This window comes from Lonchura striata, chromosome 15, assembly GCF_050655825.1.
Source record: "Lonchura striata isolate lonStrDom1 chromosome 15, ASM5065582v1, whole genome shotgun sequence".
Classification (NCBI taxonomy): Eukaryota; Metazoa; Chordata; class Aves; order Passeriformes; family Estrildidae; genus Lonchura; species Lonchura striata.
Genome location: NC_140717.1, coordinates 6,462,602 through 6,477,446, shown reverse-complemented (window position 1 = coordinate 6,477,446; position 14,845 = coordinate 6,462,602). Strand labels below are relative to the sequence as shown.

At 41.2% G+C, this 14,845-nt stretch overlaps 1 protein-coding gene across 2 annotated transcripts in view; it reads right to left on the bottom strand.

Moving 5' to 3' along the window:
• Positions 1 to 3,820: 3,820 nt before the first annotated feature.
• GCN1 (GCN1 activator of EIF2AK4) overlaps positions 3,821 to 14,845 on the bottom strand; it is a 37,572-nt gene continuing 26,547 nt past the window's right edge. Inside the window, exons 45-58 of one of the 2 annotated variants that reach the window (XM_021549815.4) lie at positions 14,436 to 14,600; positions 13,876 to 14,037; positions 13,356 to 13,448; positions 12,968 to 13,111; positions 11,738 to 12,007; positions 11,513 to 11,626; positions 10,768 to 10,998; positions 9,936 to 10,129; positions 9,249 to 9,363; positions 8,273 to 8,369; positions 7,274 to 7,422; positions 6,571 to 6,675; positions 5,086 to 5,304; positions 3,821 to 4,529 (exon numbers count right to left, since the gene is read on the bottom strand). In XM_021549815.4, coding sequence (XP_021405490.3) covers positions 4,404 to 4,529; positions 5,086 to 5,304; positions 6,571 to 6,675; positions 7,274 to 7,422; positions 8,273 to 8,369; positions 9,249 to 9,363; positions 9,936 to 10,129; positions 10,768 to 10,998; positions 11,513 to 11,626; positions 11,738 to 12,007; positions 12,968 to 13,111; positions 13,356 to 13,448; positions 13,876 to 14,037; positions 14,436 to 14,600 — 2,184 coding nt within the window. In that variant the 3' untranslated portion in view covers positions 3,821 to 4,403. The remainder of the gene's footprint in view (positions 4,530 to 5,085; positions 5,305 to 6,570; positions 6,676 to 7,273; positions 7,423 to 8,272; positions 8,370 to 9,248; positions 9,364 to 9,935; positions 10,130 to 10,767; positions 10,999 to 11,512; positions 11,627 to 11,737; positions 12,008 to 12,967; positions 13,112 to 13,355; positions 13,449 to 13,875; positions 14,038 to 14,435; positions 14,601 to 14,845) is intronic. The other variant, XM_077787147.2, reaches the window with a different exon arrangement.

Here is a 14,845-nt window from a genome sequence, read left to right as displayed (position 1 = left end):
GTGAGGAGCCCCATAGCAGTGATATGAGCTACCCAGGTGTGTGTCACAGGCCTGGCAAGTCAGGCCAGTCTGAAATGAATTCCTGGGGTTTTTAATCCAGAGATGTTCCTGTGTGTGGCTCAGGAAGGGCTTTGACCTCACGCCCATCAGCAGCTGTGCTTGCACCGTCCCCAGCTCACATATGCAGTTCAAAAGCACTCCCAGTCATCCAGCAGCCTCAGTGATTTTGTTATCAGTTGCACAGACATTTATTACACAATTACTGCAAGACTGTGGTCACTTTTTAGGAGATCGTCACTTCTAAGTGGAGACATGGCACAAGAAAAGTGCTGGGTTTTTGCTGTGATTAATTTTTCTTTAAAAAACATTCACACTCATACTTGAACTCCTGAGATCAAGTTTGAATTATTTAATGAAACCTGTCTTACTAACATGCATTGTCATTCAGATAGGAAGAGGTATATTAGCACTAAAGAACTTGGATTGTTACAGATTATAAATGAGTCTGTATTAGGAATAAATTGTTCCCTGTGAGGTGGAGAGGCCCTGGCACAGACTGCCCAGACAAGCTGTGGCTGCCCCATCCCTGGATGTGTCCAAGGCCAGTCTGGGTGGGGACTGGGGCAACCTGGTCTAGTGGGTCATGTTCCACCTAATTATGAACCTTTCTTAATCTTAACCTTCAAAAACACATTATAGGTTTCAAAGTGCACCCTGTCAAGGTCCTCAGGTCCTGGAATCCATTCATGTGTCCTTCAGCTGACATTCACTCTGCAATTCATGCATTTTAAACACCACACACATACACACACACACACACACATATATACACATACATACATATACACACACACATATATATGTGTGTGTGTGTGTATATATATATATATAAAATCACTCACCCCAGACAAGCACTGGGGCAATCCAGCACCACCAGAGTAACTGAGGACGCAGTAGCTGCAGGGAAATTCCTTGAATCCAGCACACAAACCACCAGCTCAAACCCAAAATGACAGTGACTCCTATTACCTCTATTTTTAAGCTCATGAAACCTCATCATGTGAAAAGTGTCATGATGTTACTAAATAAAATGGACAGTAAGAACTGTGACTGATCAAAAAAAAAATCAAAATATTTGAGTATTTTATGCTTTTACATTTGTCTCTCTTCCATTGTAATTTTTAGCACCTTGTAAACCTCTCTCATAAATTATTTTTTGATCTTGAAATGCACACAGTTCAGCTGTCACTCAGAGACAGTTGCTTGACAGTTCAAAGATGTTACTACCGTCAATTGAAGGGAAAAATTATCTTATACTGGCAACTGGTATTTTTAAGACATTTGAAATAAGAAAATTAATTCTTTAGTCTCCAAGTTGGCACAATCAATTTATCAGATCTCGTGGCAAGCATTATGGCTATTTTATCTCTGATATATTATACTGCAATGTATAAATAATTTAACAAAAGTAGCTATCAAAATCCAAATAGAGTGTTTCACTGTGACTGAAAAATCAGCATATTCTCCACAAGTGCAAGTGAGCTCCTACCTTTCACTCCTCCCTCCCAGGAACAACTAAGCTCAGTGCAGAAATTCAGGTGTTGTTTGGGAAGATGAATGAGGTTTTCCACTTCTGCTACCTAAGCTGGAAATACAAATCATCAAAATAATAGAATATCTTATTGGTTGAAATGAACAAGTTAATAAAAAAGGCTTCATTTGCCTATAATTTTCTTTCCCATGTTTATCTGGAGCATCAATTGGAATCAGAATAGGTAAGCCAAGGTGCCCATGATCAAGAGCTCAAACAGCATCTTCACCAAAACTTGCCATTTTTTCATTCCTTCCTGGCTGCAGTGATGGAGTGACTGATTCCAGTACAATCACAGCTTTTTGACACATTCTTAGTAGGTTTTGAGTGGCATCAGATTTTGTACATGTGTCAGGGCAGAGGTTTTTGCATTGCATGGTTTAACTGCTGTTCCTGGGATCCCAAAGCACAGCTAATTCATCACAGGTGAAACTCATTCCAGTGCCCCAAGCTGCCAAATCTTTAAGAGCATTTAGCTGAGTTTTCACTCTTGAGTATTACCAATTCAATGCAAAATATGTAGTTTTCAGATGATTTCAGATTTGCAAGTATTTTGAAACGCAAAAATCAGAATTAAAACCCATCTTAAATGTGATTAAATAGAACACAATTTCTGTCACACCAACTGGGAAGCGCTGCAGTTTTGTAGAAATGTGTCCAATGCATAAATACAAGGTTAGACATAATTAACTAAAGAGCCATTTTTAGTTTGGCTTCATAGCTGATCACAAACTAACATGTCCACAACATGGTGGTGTTGCAACAAAGGAACACCCAGACCTTGTGCTGGGGCAGACAACTGTTTGTAAAGTGGGGCTTGCAAATCAACTCCCCAGGAGACCTGGGCCAGCAGTGGACACCTCAAGGCAAAAAGGAGTCAGAATGAAACAAATCAACATGAGGGGCAGCAGTGTAGGTTTAGAAAACATGGAAATCTCTAAGGAAATACATAGAAAATCTGAATTTATTTCATCCAGGGATGAGGATACTGAAGTGACAATGTGGTTGCTGCAAAAAGGAACTGTTTTCAGTGTCTGTGGGAACAGGACAAGCAGCAATGGATTCAAGTTGCAGCAAGGAAAACTTTTTCTTCAGACATGAGGTACATTCCTGACAGTCTGGTAAGTTCATATAACAAAATAGATGGCATAGAGAAGTTATGGTATCTCCATCCTATAATGCTAGAAAACAGCTGTGTGGCAGTCTGCTAGGAATGGTTTAGTGGGAGCTGAGCCTATCTTAGGTAAAGGGTAAAATATCTAATTGCCCAAGTTTCCACTAACTCCTACAGCAAATCTCTTGTCAGGATGCTACACCACAGGCTGGGAACTGACACAGCACCAAGAACCTTTTGTCAGATTTTTGTACTTCTGACCAGAACAAACCACAGCATTCCCAAATACCTGCTCATGGTTGTATCTTGCTGTTTGAGGCATGAGTATGATAAAAATGTTCTTGTGTTTACTGCTACTGCCATAACAATCAGAAAATTGCTTCTAGCAGAATGTGTGCTCCCATGGAGTTCCACTTAATGCTCTCAGATTTTATGTGTAGTGTTGTGTTCTCCCATCATCATGGTTTGAGGCATCCAGAGTTATAAAGAAGGAAGATTACATACACACACATACACACCACCTACATGAAATAACAAATCTTAGTGCTCTGGCTTCTCGGGTGCAACCACCTTCTGTGAGTTTCATACAATAGGTAAGGCTCACGTAACTATTGCTCCACGTGAAACATAAAGCTCATTTTGCCTTCTAAAAATTTGTATTCTGCAACAAGATTTTCAGTATATCCATCAAGCGACATCAAATCTACTAGTAAATTGTTTTTTTTTCAAGACAGATATATGTGGCCAGGTAAAATAAAAGACTTTCTTGGAGCAGCACAACTCATTGACCAAAAAAACTAATGCCAAGTATTTTGTGATGCCTTTGAAGACGTAAATACAGAGGACTTTTCACTAGTTGGGTAATTAAAAAGCTGTCTGTAGTCAAAAATACTTTGGAAATCAACAGGAGTAATTACTTACAAATTTCATTAAATGTCAGTTCTGCCTTGGCTTTAAACCCTGTCTTGCCTCAGTTCTGCAAAAGGTTTTCACAGATCACAGCATTGTCCACTCTATAAACTGTATGCTCCAAACCAAACAGGTTTGAAAAGTAAATCACAGTGTAAGTTTGTTGACAAATTAATTTGTATAAAGAACAGTTTACATCAGAAGGATCAAAGTCAGAGCCTTTATTAAATGTTCCTTCTCTAAACGGACTGCATTTAATTCCCCTTTCGCATCTGTGATTTCTAAGGCTATTTTAAATACTTCGTTTTACAGGGATTTTCAGTCTTCAGAACCGTCACAAGCAGCAAGTTAGCAGTACACAGAAACAATAGAACTGAACTTTCACCAAGTTCTATTCCTGCCTTCCAGGGTGCGTGGAAAAACCAACACACCTCCAGTATTGGAGTTTTTGCACAGACCCTGGAAAGGAAATAGTTGTCACCAGAGATTAAGCCTGATGTGCTCTAGCCACATGTCACAATTGGCCACAGCTGACCAGTATTGGTTAGTATGTCTGTCTCTTGTACATTATCTGTTTCAAAAAGGGGACCAAATTTTTTATTTTCATCTAGTGTGGGTCTAATTAAGGCTATTCTGGTATATTTGATACTAAAATACTCTCTGGGAGTCCTTTTCATGAAATCCCATCAGAATTAACATTTTCAAAAATGAAAACATTTATAATAGGTGTTTGAGTTGAAATGCTGATGCAGCGGTTGGTTCAGTGTTTCCTGGTCTTCGGGAGCTTTATCACGTCAGGATAGTGTCATCAATCTGTTCCTCAGAGTCAGCCTGCCCAGCCAGCTTCCACAGGGACCTCCTGCAGCTTTCATTGAGAAGTTCCAGGCTGGCAGCATCCAGAATTTTGGAAACTGACTGTGGGAGGGAGACAGCAACAATTACCAACTCCTTACAACATACAATTCAAAATCAGGATAAGTGCCTTAGGTGCTGTATCAACTAAAATCTTTCAAACGTCCCAAAAGTCTCCACCTGGTTTTACAATTCCAGACGTGGGAACTATCCAAAAGCAGGTCAGACTTAGAAAACAGGTCTGGAAATGGATGCATGAAGTAGTCCATCCTAAGTACTTCCTAGCACCATTGTGACCATGCAAGTAACCAAAGCAATGAATTACCAGTGCCAGCTGAGGGAACTCAGCACAGGCAAGGCTTAATAAAGGGGGTATATTAAACACCTTGATTCTATTAATGCTGCACTGTAAGGTTGTACAGAACAGATGTTGCTGATTTCTTCAGAGCTTAGCATGAGAATATTGCTGAAGATGTAAATGAAAGTGGGAATATCACACTTCATCTATTTCATGAGAGACTTCCAGCACATTCTGAGGCTGCAGGCACCATACAGACAAATGCAGAATGAGGTGACACAGCCTTACTACCAACAATTACGGTTTTTTTATGCCTCATACCTCAAGCACTTCTTCACCCGCTCTCATCTTCAGGAGGTTGACAATAGCCTGGTCACTGTAGGCTCTTACACTGGTGTTTTTGTCTTTTGTGTTGTCCAGAAGTGCTTTGAGAATTGGTTTAATTGTCTGAGTATCCAATGGGGGAAGATGGCTTTTATTTGCCCACCAAATCATCTTTTCTGCAACTAACTTTATGTCACTGGATGAATTCTGGAGACACTAAAAGAAACAAAGATACACTTACATTCAGATATACCAAGGACAAATATGTAAAGCAGTGTTTGGTTTTTTCCTGATTTAAGTATTTAAAACTAAGTTAAGAAAAGCAGACAGTTTTCAACTCACAGGTACACAAGATACACAGGTTGCCAATTAAGTCTGACTAAACTGTGTAAGACAAGATCAAACCTTGAAAACATGACAACTTTTCAATAGAAAATTCCTAAATATATATAGCTGATGACAGTATCACATGTTCATCTCAACTGTCTCAGGAAATGACAATGACCACTAAGAGCAGAAAAGCTGATAGTGTCAGCACCTCTACAACACACTCACTCAGCAACAACAGCCAAGCCAGTCTCTGGTTGGAATACTGGGTGCATTTTAACAGTGGATTTCACTTCAAAATTCTAAGAATGAGAGTTTTGTATTTTAATCTTAACCCATTTAAAACATGAAAGCTAATGTGTGAATGTGAAGTGCATTATTAATAAGGTGATAAGGGTTTTGTGGAAAGTGTGATATTTTATATTTTAACACAATACTATTATATTAACATAGAAAAGTTGGACTTCAAACAAAAAGTCTGCTTTGAAGAACGTTGGCCTGTATCGTGTCAACTTGACATGTTTGGTAGTTTTTCAAGTAACTTGCAAAGAAATGTAAACCTGAAAATGTAACATGCTGCAGCATCGTTCCTCTCTATCTATCCTTGTCAACGAAGAGGAATACTCAGGTATATGGTGGGGTCTGGGGAGGGCAGACAACTAAAGAAACCAAAAAACCCCAGCCACGCTCCAAAAGAATCAGCCATTAAAGGAATTTTGAAGAAAAATTCTTAAATCTAAATTAACTGAAAAAGATGTTAACTTCACTGTTCTAAGGTAGGTGAGTTTTGGTATTTGATACATTTCTAGCAAAGGCCGTTTGACCTTTAGCAATCTTAAAAACCTGACAGCTTCTTCACACTCTTCTCTGCCTCTCTGCCAGCTGTTTGCTATTGCAAAGGAAAAATGCATTTATAAGACTCAGACTTGGGATTCAGCACAGAAGGCTCAAAAGCAAATTTCCTTGTTAGAGCAGGGATGGCAGTGTTGTATTCACAGGTTCAGAGCAGGCTAATACAGTGGTACTGTCTGCACTCTGCCTCAAAAAGAAATATCTAGATTTTCAGGGACTTGATAGACCCACCCATGAGTTAGGTCAAACAGAGATTCAGATCACACAAGAACACCAGCAGATAGCTAACATGAAAATTCTTACCTTAATAAAGAGGCTGGAAAGTTTGGGAGGCAGGGTGCCTCCCTCTTCCATGTGGTATTTCATGAGAAAGCCCATCCCTCTGATGCCACTAACTGCAATGGGAATCTTCACCATAAAGACAAGAATTGGTATTACTACAGCACAGTTCAACAACAGCCTTTAAAACCAAACTTGTGGTTTGTCAGCTTCTGTGGAAGGCTAAACCCATCTTTCAAAAGAATAACAGCATCAAAAAACATTGGGTTATTGGTATTGGGTAATATAATGAAAAAATCCCAGTGCAACTATGTGCCAAAAGAAATAAGGCAGCAGGCCCCACCAAGCCCACAAAATTCCTACCCCAAACTAGTCATTCAACACCAGATTTAAACTCTCCCTCCTAAAATGAATAATATTCACTCTTGCAAACTTGGTCAGTGAATGAGAACTCTCTAGGGAAACACGAGTGTAATTTACTCCAAATGAAAGCTACTCTGCAGTTAAAGATTAAATAATCTTCATCTCCCCAGAGATCCGAACTCAAAGACTCGGAACAGTTGTGTAATTTCACCATAAAAACTGCATCTAGCCAAGGGAGACTCTTCAGATGGCACCTGGGGGTTTTTGTCCTGGTTGGTAACACAGGGAACCTGTTCATACACCTTTCAAAACTGCTCCCAACAAGAGCTTGCAACAGCACTCCCCCCCATAGGGCAGGACTCACCCTGTCAGCCGTGGCATTGCTGATGATCATCTCCTGGACACTGTTGTAGTATTTTGGGGAACACAACTTGCCAGGAGCCACGTTCACAGCCACCGAGAGAGCCAGGCTCCGCCCATGCCTCACCATCCAGTCAATGCCAGAGACATCTGCTGCAGAGGAAAGAACAGAACAATGGCAGAGCTCCTGCTAGCTACTCCTCTTCATATGAGAGGCTTTGGGCAGTTTGTCAATTCACTGCCATAAAATGAAATAACAAGCAGCATCTAAACCAATGCCCTGCTTCTTCTATTTCTCCCAAAAAGACATAGACAGAGCTAAAATGCAGCACCTTTTCCAGGCAAGACCACCACCTAGGCAAGCAGGAAAGCAGACACAAACAAGGGACTCTCTTGTTCAACTCAGATACTTCTGATGGTTCAAAATTACACAAGCTTTGACAATCTAATAAATTTGTAAAAGTCATCTATAACTTGACCAGCCAACAGACTTCCTTTTTAAGCCCATAGGGGAGAGTAATCCATAACACTCTCAAACACTGGGGTCCTATAAAAGTCACGTTTTTTTCTAACTTGGAGGCAAATTAGTTAATTCTCCAAAAGCATGTGAAGTCATCAGATGTGGTCTGCAATTAACATCAACCAACCTAAGATCACAGTGCTCTCCCAAAAGGTGGGACTGCCCTCCTGTCCACCCTGCCTGAACATCCTGTCATGTCCAGCTGTCCTCGTGTCAGCAACAGCAATTACTCAGCCATTCTAGTACTTCTGTCACGTCTTCAGATAAGAAATCCAGAGAAAAGGGCCTGGGCAACCCCAACTGATAACCAGTTACCTGTGCTCCCTGTGTACCAGAGTGCACAAATTAAGAGCCATGAGTTAAGAAAAATACAAGAAAATACAGAGCAGAGATTCAGTCTCAAAGTTAGCTTGAATCAATGGCTGAGAAGGAATCTTCCCTGCTTTCAGCATCTGTTCCAGCCCCGTAAGCAGCTTGACCTACCCAATAAGTGCTGGTAGAGAACAGTGCTGAGCTCGTCGTCGGACAGAAAGGCGCACAGCTCTGCCAGGCAGCCGGCCGAGGCCATGCGGGTGGCATCCTGACAGGGGATGGGAGAACAGAGAACATGGCTTGAGCTCAACACACCCCAGAGACAGGCAGCAAGAAAAACAAGTGTCAGAGCATGACAGGAAATAAAGAGGAGGAGAAAATAAATAGTAGTATTTCACTCGTACTCCTGAGGATTTATTTCACTTCGTATTTTTTCTTGTATATAATGGAACTTAAAACAAAATCTAAGTTCTAAAAAGCCAGCAGAGACTGAAGAATTACAGATTTTATCTAAGTTCTGATATGTTAAATGGGAAAGTCATAAAGATGAAATTCAATGTGACCATCCCATTACTGTCCACTTCTCCCCCAAATTTACTTCTATTTCTACCATGTCAATAGTTCCATGTCTGTTGCAGAGACTGACTTAAATAAATTATTAGATGATTAATTTAATGTCCCTCATGTTACCGTTGCTATCTGCTCTATACAGAAGACCCTATATTAAACTTGGAGAGCTTATTCTCATTGGAGAAAAATCTACCATTATCTGAAAAATTTCTCACACGGACTGATAAACTTCGCATGAGAGGTTATAAACACATCTGTGCATATAATGAAGGTACTGCAGGCTTTCTCCAAGATAAAAAGCAAATCCTGACTGCAGAGCTACCTGAAACCTGTTAGTGAGGAGCTGCAGGTCAAACCCACATATGCAGTTGCCAAGGAAACATTAAACTGAAGGCTTTTCAGAGTTACCAGGGACTGGTCAGGAGTCTCAAATTCTTCACTGTGACTACATCATTATATATATATATATATACATAATTATATTAATTTCCCCAGAAGTTATTTTAGATAGTAATTGTTAGAAAGTTCAGATTTTAAATGTAAGAACAAGACTGTTTGCAGCTGGCTGAAGCAGTACCTCATCATGTCCCAGCATCCCCAGCAGCACCGTGCTAATATTCTTCCTAATAGCAGCATCCACTTTAGCACCAGCTCCTCGTGTGACAAACCGCAGCGCTTGCAGCATTGTATCCCTGGAAGAGATCACGTTCTAGAGTCAGACATTGCCTCTCCCCCACCCTCTCAGAAAAGTTTTACTCTGGATACCTGTAGATCCTTGCACAGCAATTACACTGAGATGCCTTATAGTTTGGGAGAGTGATCCCCTCTCTGCACTGCTGCAGACTCCATACTAGATAGGACTTCCATGTTTCTGTCTAACACAACACAGTTATTTTCTAAATGTTCAAACATTAAAAAAATTATAATGTCAGGAAGTTCATATCTTAGGGATCTTGTGCCTGTAGGATACAAAAACAGCTGTTTTCCTTCAGGTCAGACTGACTGTCAATAATGCTTTTTAAAGTGGGCTGCTTGGGGATGTGCAGGACAGGAGAACTGGGCAGACCCCAAGCACTCTTTCTCCTAAATACTCTCAAGCTCAACTTCTGACACAAGAAGGCCTCATCATCCCCATTCCTGGTTTGCAGTCCACTGGTTTCATTAATACATGCATCTTACTCTAACTGGGGGTTTTGATCATTCATCCCAGCTCTTCCTTTCATCCTTGGTAAACAGGAAGTCTGAGCTGTCAGCTGCAGCTTACCTGATGGCAGAGTCATCGCTGGAACGAATTCCATTCAGGAGCTCCGTGAAGAGAGGATCCACTTTGACGTGGATGACAATGAGTTTCCCAAGAGCATCGGCAGCTTTAAGGCGAACAGCGCGGTTTGAGTCTTGCAGAGCTTTGGTGAACGTTGTTTGCAGCTGGGGCAAAAACGGTTTCAGAGCAATCTCAACCTATTCCAGAGTGGAAGAAGGGAAAGTGGTGGGGTCGAGTATTAAAGAGCAGCTAGAGATCAAAGCCTGAAAACCTCTTCTACAGCAGTTTGTTATCAGAGAACCCTTGTTAAATCTAACACGCTACTAAAATAGGAAAAACAATTTACCACAAAACCATTGTTATGGTGACACAAAAATTTACCACAAAACCTTTGACTTTTTCCAATCTAATAAGCTTTTCTTCACACTGAAATGCAAGGGTAGCACTGAGAAATTCTACACTATCATGTACTCAGAGCCTTTTGTACTCAAGCACTGAATAAAAGGTCAGCTCTGTTCAAAGATAAATAAGATCTTCGCACTTAACAATACATAAAAATGGTGGATACAGGAGAAATTAATTACATGGTGGGTTTTAATCACTTCCAAGTGGGATCAGCATTTATCAATATTTCTAAGCCCAGTTTTTTAGCACTGGGGGCTTTTTTTGTAGGCCAGAAGCTGCTGGAAGAATGCAATCAGTTAAAGTGCTATCCCTACATATCAAATCCACAGCAGCAAGCATCCCAGCTGTATTTACATGAACAGCAACAGGTATTTCTAAAGGTTGCCATAGAAAACGTTCACAAACCACAGTCCAATACTTTGAATCTTACCTTAGCTAAAAGAAGGCTTAATGTTTCAAGCAGAGCCACCTTGACATTCCAGCTGAACCGATCTCCCAAGATTCGAATGAGTGGCCCAGTGATGCTCACAACAGATGGTTTGAGAGCTTCAGCAGAAGTCAGCTTTATAACCAGCCCTAAGGCCTTTGCTGCCTCCTCCTTCTGTTCTGGATTACCAGTTAAAACACCTTCCCGCAGCACCACAAGTATGGAAGTCACTCCCTGTCACGAAAATCGGATAAGAAAGCTTAGAAGCTAAGATGCAAGAAATATGTATCTTATTTTTGCTGCTATTATACACCAGATGCACAAACTTGGAGAGTTTCTCTCAATTTCCTGTTGACCTTCAGCTGCCTGATTCCACATTGACAGAGCTACTTTATTTGGTTTGATTTCATGCCTCTCCGCCTTACTAAGCCAGTTGCTATGAGAAAAGTGGTGGCGGCTCAGGGAATTTTTAAACCAGAGAAATTTGGCACAGAAGTCCAGTGTTACTCCCCCATAAAAAGCAGCCAGTAACCATAACTTACATGCATAACAGAACTGTGAGAGACCTCATTGCAAGAGGGGTCTTCTGTAGGGTTACTCAAGAGCTCTAACCTACAAAAAGTCCTCCAATATAAAGGTTTGGAATGCCTGAATAGTCACTGCTTCTAATAGCTATAATATCAATCAGCTCTCCTCAAAGGTGGGGTATTGTGGCTATGATGAATCCAGGCTCATTCTGATCCTTTACCTTCTTAGGAATACAGAATCCTGGCACATGCTCGCCCTTGGCCTCATTCCCTACAATCCGGATATCCCTGTGCAGGTCCTCAATGAGAGCAAGCTGGTTCCCAGCATCTAATTTCTGCAGGAGAGAGGGGTAAAACAAAGATCAGGCAACATGACATCCAGATATCTTTTTGAAGTCTTCTCAGGCCAGGCATTACTCCTGTAACCTTTCTAAGCTGCCTCTCACCTTGGTGATGGAATTAAGCGCATCCCAGCTTTCATTCAGAACTACAGGGTTCGTGTCATTAAACAGGCGAATCAAGCCTGAAACCAAGCTCCTGAGATGCCCGGTGTAGTCTGCTTTTGTCTTGGAGCAGTAGATATTCAGCATAACAGCTGCTGCCTGTCTCATGCCCAGCTCAGGGCTGCGGGTAGCTTCTAGCAAATCTTCAGTTATAATTCTTTGTCCAACGTCATCTTCCACAGACAGGATCACAGACTGGCAGTTTGCCATCTCCTGAAGAGTCCAAATTAACGTTACATTAGCTCTCAAACAGAACAAAGCCAAGTTTAGCCCCGAGTTTCTCCACGTTATCCCCAGCACTGTGTCTAGATAAACACTACAACACACCCCACTTGCTAATTGTTTCTCATTAAAGAGCTGGTCACATCAGCATTAAAGGCTTGACTCAGTCCTGATGCAGACAAAGGTATGACCAATTCTTAAAATTTAACAAGTGACCAAACTCTGCTGAACTGATTGCTCCAGCTGCTGCAGGAGGACTAATTAAAAAAACTAGAGTAGTTCAGTCTCCCTCATCTTACTCATTCATGAGAGACTGTGAGTCTTGTCAGATAACATTCTTCTGATTTAGGTAGTTTAATGCTGTGCGTCACAGCCCTAATTACAAGCACGTCTGTGGGTACATTAGAGATCTCCAGGCAGACTTGGGGCTAGAACCTGATCCAATGGGTATCTTACAGCAGAAAGGCAATGGGACTCTGTCACTCATTCCTAATTCACCAACGGATTATGAAAATGTCTGTCCACAGTCACAACTCCAGGATGTTCTCTGGAGTCCAAACACCAGATGTTTTGGAAAGCACTGCGTGAGGAGTGCAGCATGCAAAATAGATTTCCTCCCCGCAGCCCCTTAATCTCTCAGTCTTCTACACCAAGAATAAATATAAAGTTAACTAGACTTTCTGGCAGTTCTCCAGGAATAAGCAAACTGAGAATTGTATCTTTTAGCAGGCCAAGGAGACTTTTAAATGGATACAAATAGATTTGGAAAGCATACGGTTTTTGACTCACAATATGCCACCAGGCAAAAAGACTCATCCTGGAGAAGCTAATGGACTGAATTAAACATGCAGTCTGTGAATCTAGAGAACACAGATTCTGGGATGGGAAGTAAACCTGGTGCACTATCTTCAGGCAACCTGTCACAACAAAGAGCTGAGCTGTGCTACTTGCCAATTGCTCTTCACTGGTGCCCAGCTTCTCTTTGAGTGCAGACATCATGGCTGGCAGGATGACACTCAGATGCCGTGTCAGAGCATCCCCTGCCACTGAGGAGAGGAAAGCCAGAACCCGGGTGTTCACTGGGGGGGTAGTCAGCTACAAACATAAAAAAATAACACCAAAAATTGAGGCAAGCAGAAAGTTTTTTCAGAAGGAGTCTCACTTTCTCTACAACATGAAATGTTTATGCATCACAAGCCAAATAACAATGTTTTGAGCACAAAATCAGAAGAAAATTTCAGACTGTGCTCTCCCTTTTGCTATATTGGTCCAAGGAAAACTGGCAGCAAGCAGAGGAAACGGCATAGATATCAAGTTTAAAATTTGTTTCTCATTGTACCTTTGGCACCAAGTAAGGCAGCACCACACGGCTCTTGACAGCCATAACTTGTTTAAGACCATCCACAGCAAAGTCAGCTGTCTCTTCATTATCCTACAGGGAAAGAGACAAACCTGAGAAATCATCTGTACACACAAGGGACAATTTTCCAAGTGATCATAAATACAAAATCAAGTCCTTCTATTAAGAAATGTTCTCATATTCTAGTACCTAGCAAAACCCAAACCAAACCCTTTTGTCACATCAGAAAGATCTTCCATTTCAGGCATGGTGGCCAAGCAACTTCATCAGATGACAGTGGCAATTCCATCAGCGAGCCAGGTGTAGCAATTCTTAAGCATAGGCTTAAGCTACAATATCTTCCCAATCACTGGCTAGCATGACTCCAGGAGACAAAATACTTCTGCCATTCCCTGGTAGGTCTGCCATTACAGTCCTCCTGCTCCTTTAAGATAATTATTCAAAACTTGTCCCACAACATCATTAATCAAGTTGTTGACTAATGCTGAGCAATGCTCACCAGCTGCTTCAGCAAGAAGGGCAGGATGTCTTCAAGAGCCTGATGGCCAATTGTTGAGTGCAGCTGTTCAAATGTTTTGGCTGCAGCCTCTCGAACTTCTTCCAGAGGGTCACACAGTGCTTTTCTCACTGTAGGAACCAGGGACTCAGAGAAAAGCAGCACCTGTGGAAGAGGTAAAATTACAGAACATCTAAAGCACAACAGATGCACATATCTCAGTAGTGAAAGTAGTGAGGAATGCAGAATTTGCACAACTGAAACTAAACTGCAGTTTGCTTGGAATAATATTGGAAGAAAAGCAGGATCCATCAGCACAAACAGTTGCATTGCTCTAAGGCAACCTAGTGGAAGATTTCTAGTATTATATCTCATAAAAGGCAATGTTTAAATTTACTGACTGATACAAATTCATACAATTTGCCTGAGCAGCAACTCAGTGTTAGTTACAGACCACAGAACAAGTCCAGTACTAGCTGTATTTTTCTGTCTCAAGTGCAATACCTGCACCATAACATCAATACCTGGGAAAATGGGAATTTCACCTGGCACATGTCACTCACCGCATCCCTGCTGGTTGATTTCATGATCTCACTCAAACCAATGCAGACTCCTTGCCTCTCATCACTCTTGTCTGATCTCAATCCATCTTCCAGGATAGGAATGATTTCAGGGAGGATCTTCTCCCCTAACTTTCGGACAAGGTCTCCTAATGTCCGTGCTGCAACCTGTCCCCAAAAATGTATTAATTATTTTCCTTTTTTATAAAACTTTAAAAAGTGAACTGTGAGCAAATGTTAGTTTTTGACCATACGCTATGTTCATAGCGCAGACAGAGCCTAGGAATGGAAACAATATTACAAATAACCATCGAAAAATAGTTTTACTATCATCACAATCACAGTTGCCTTCAGCAGAGAACTCAGACCTGCTCATACTCAGAACAGTTAAACTGATGACAGCTTTGGAGTTA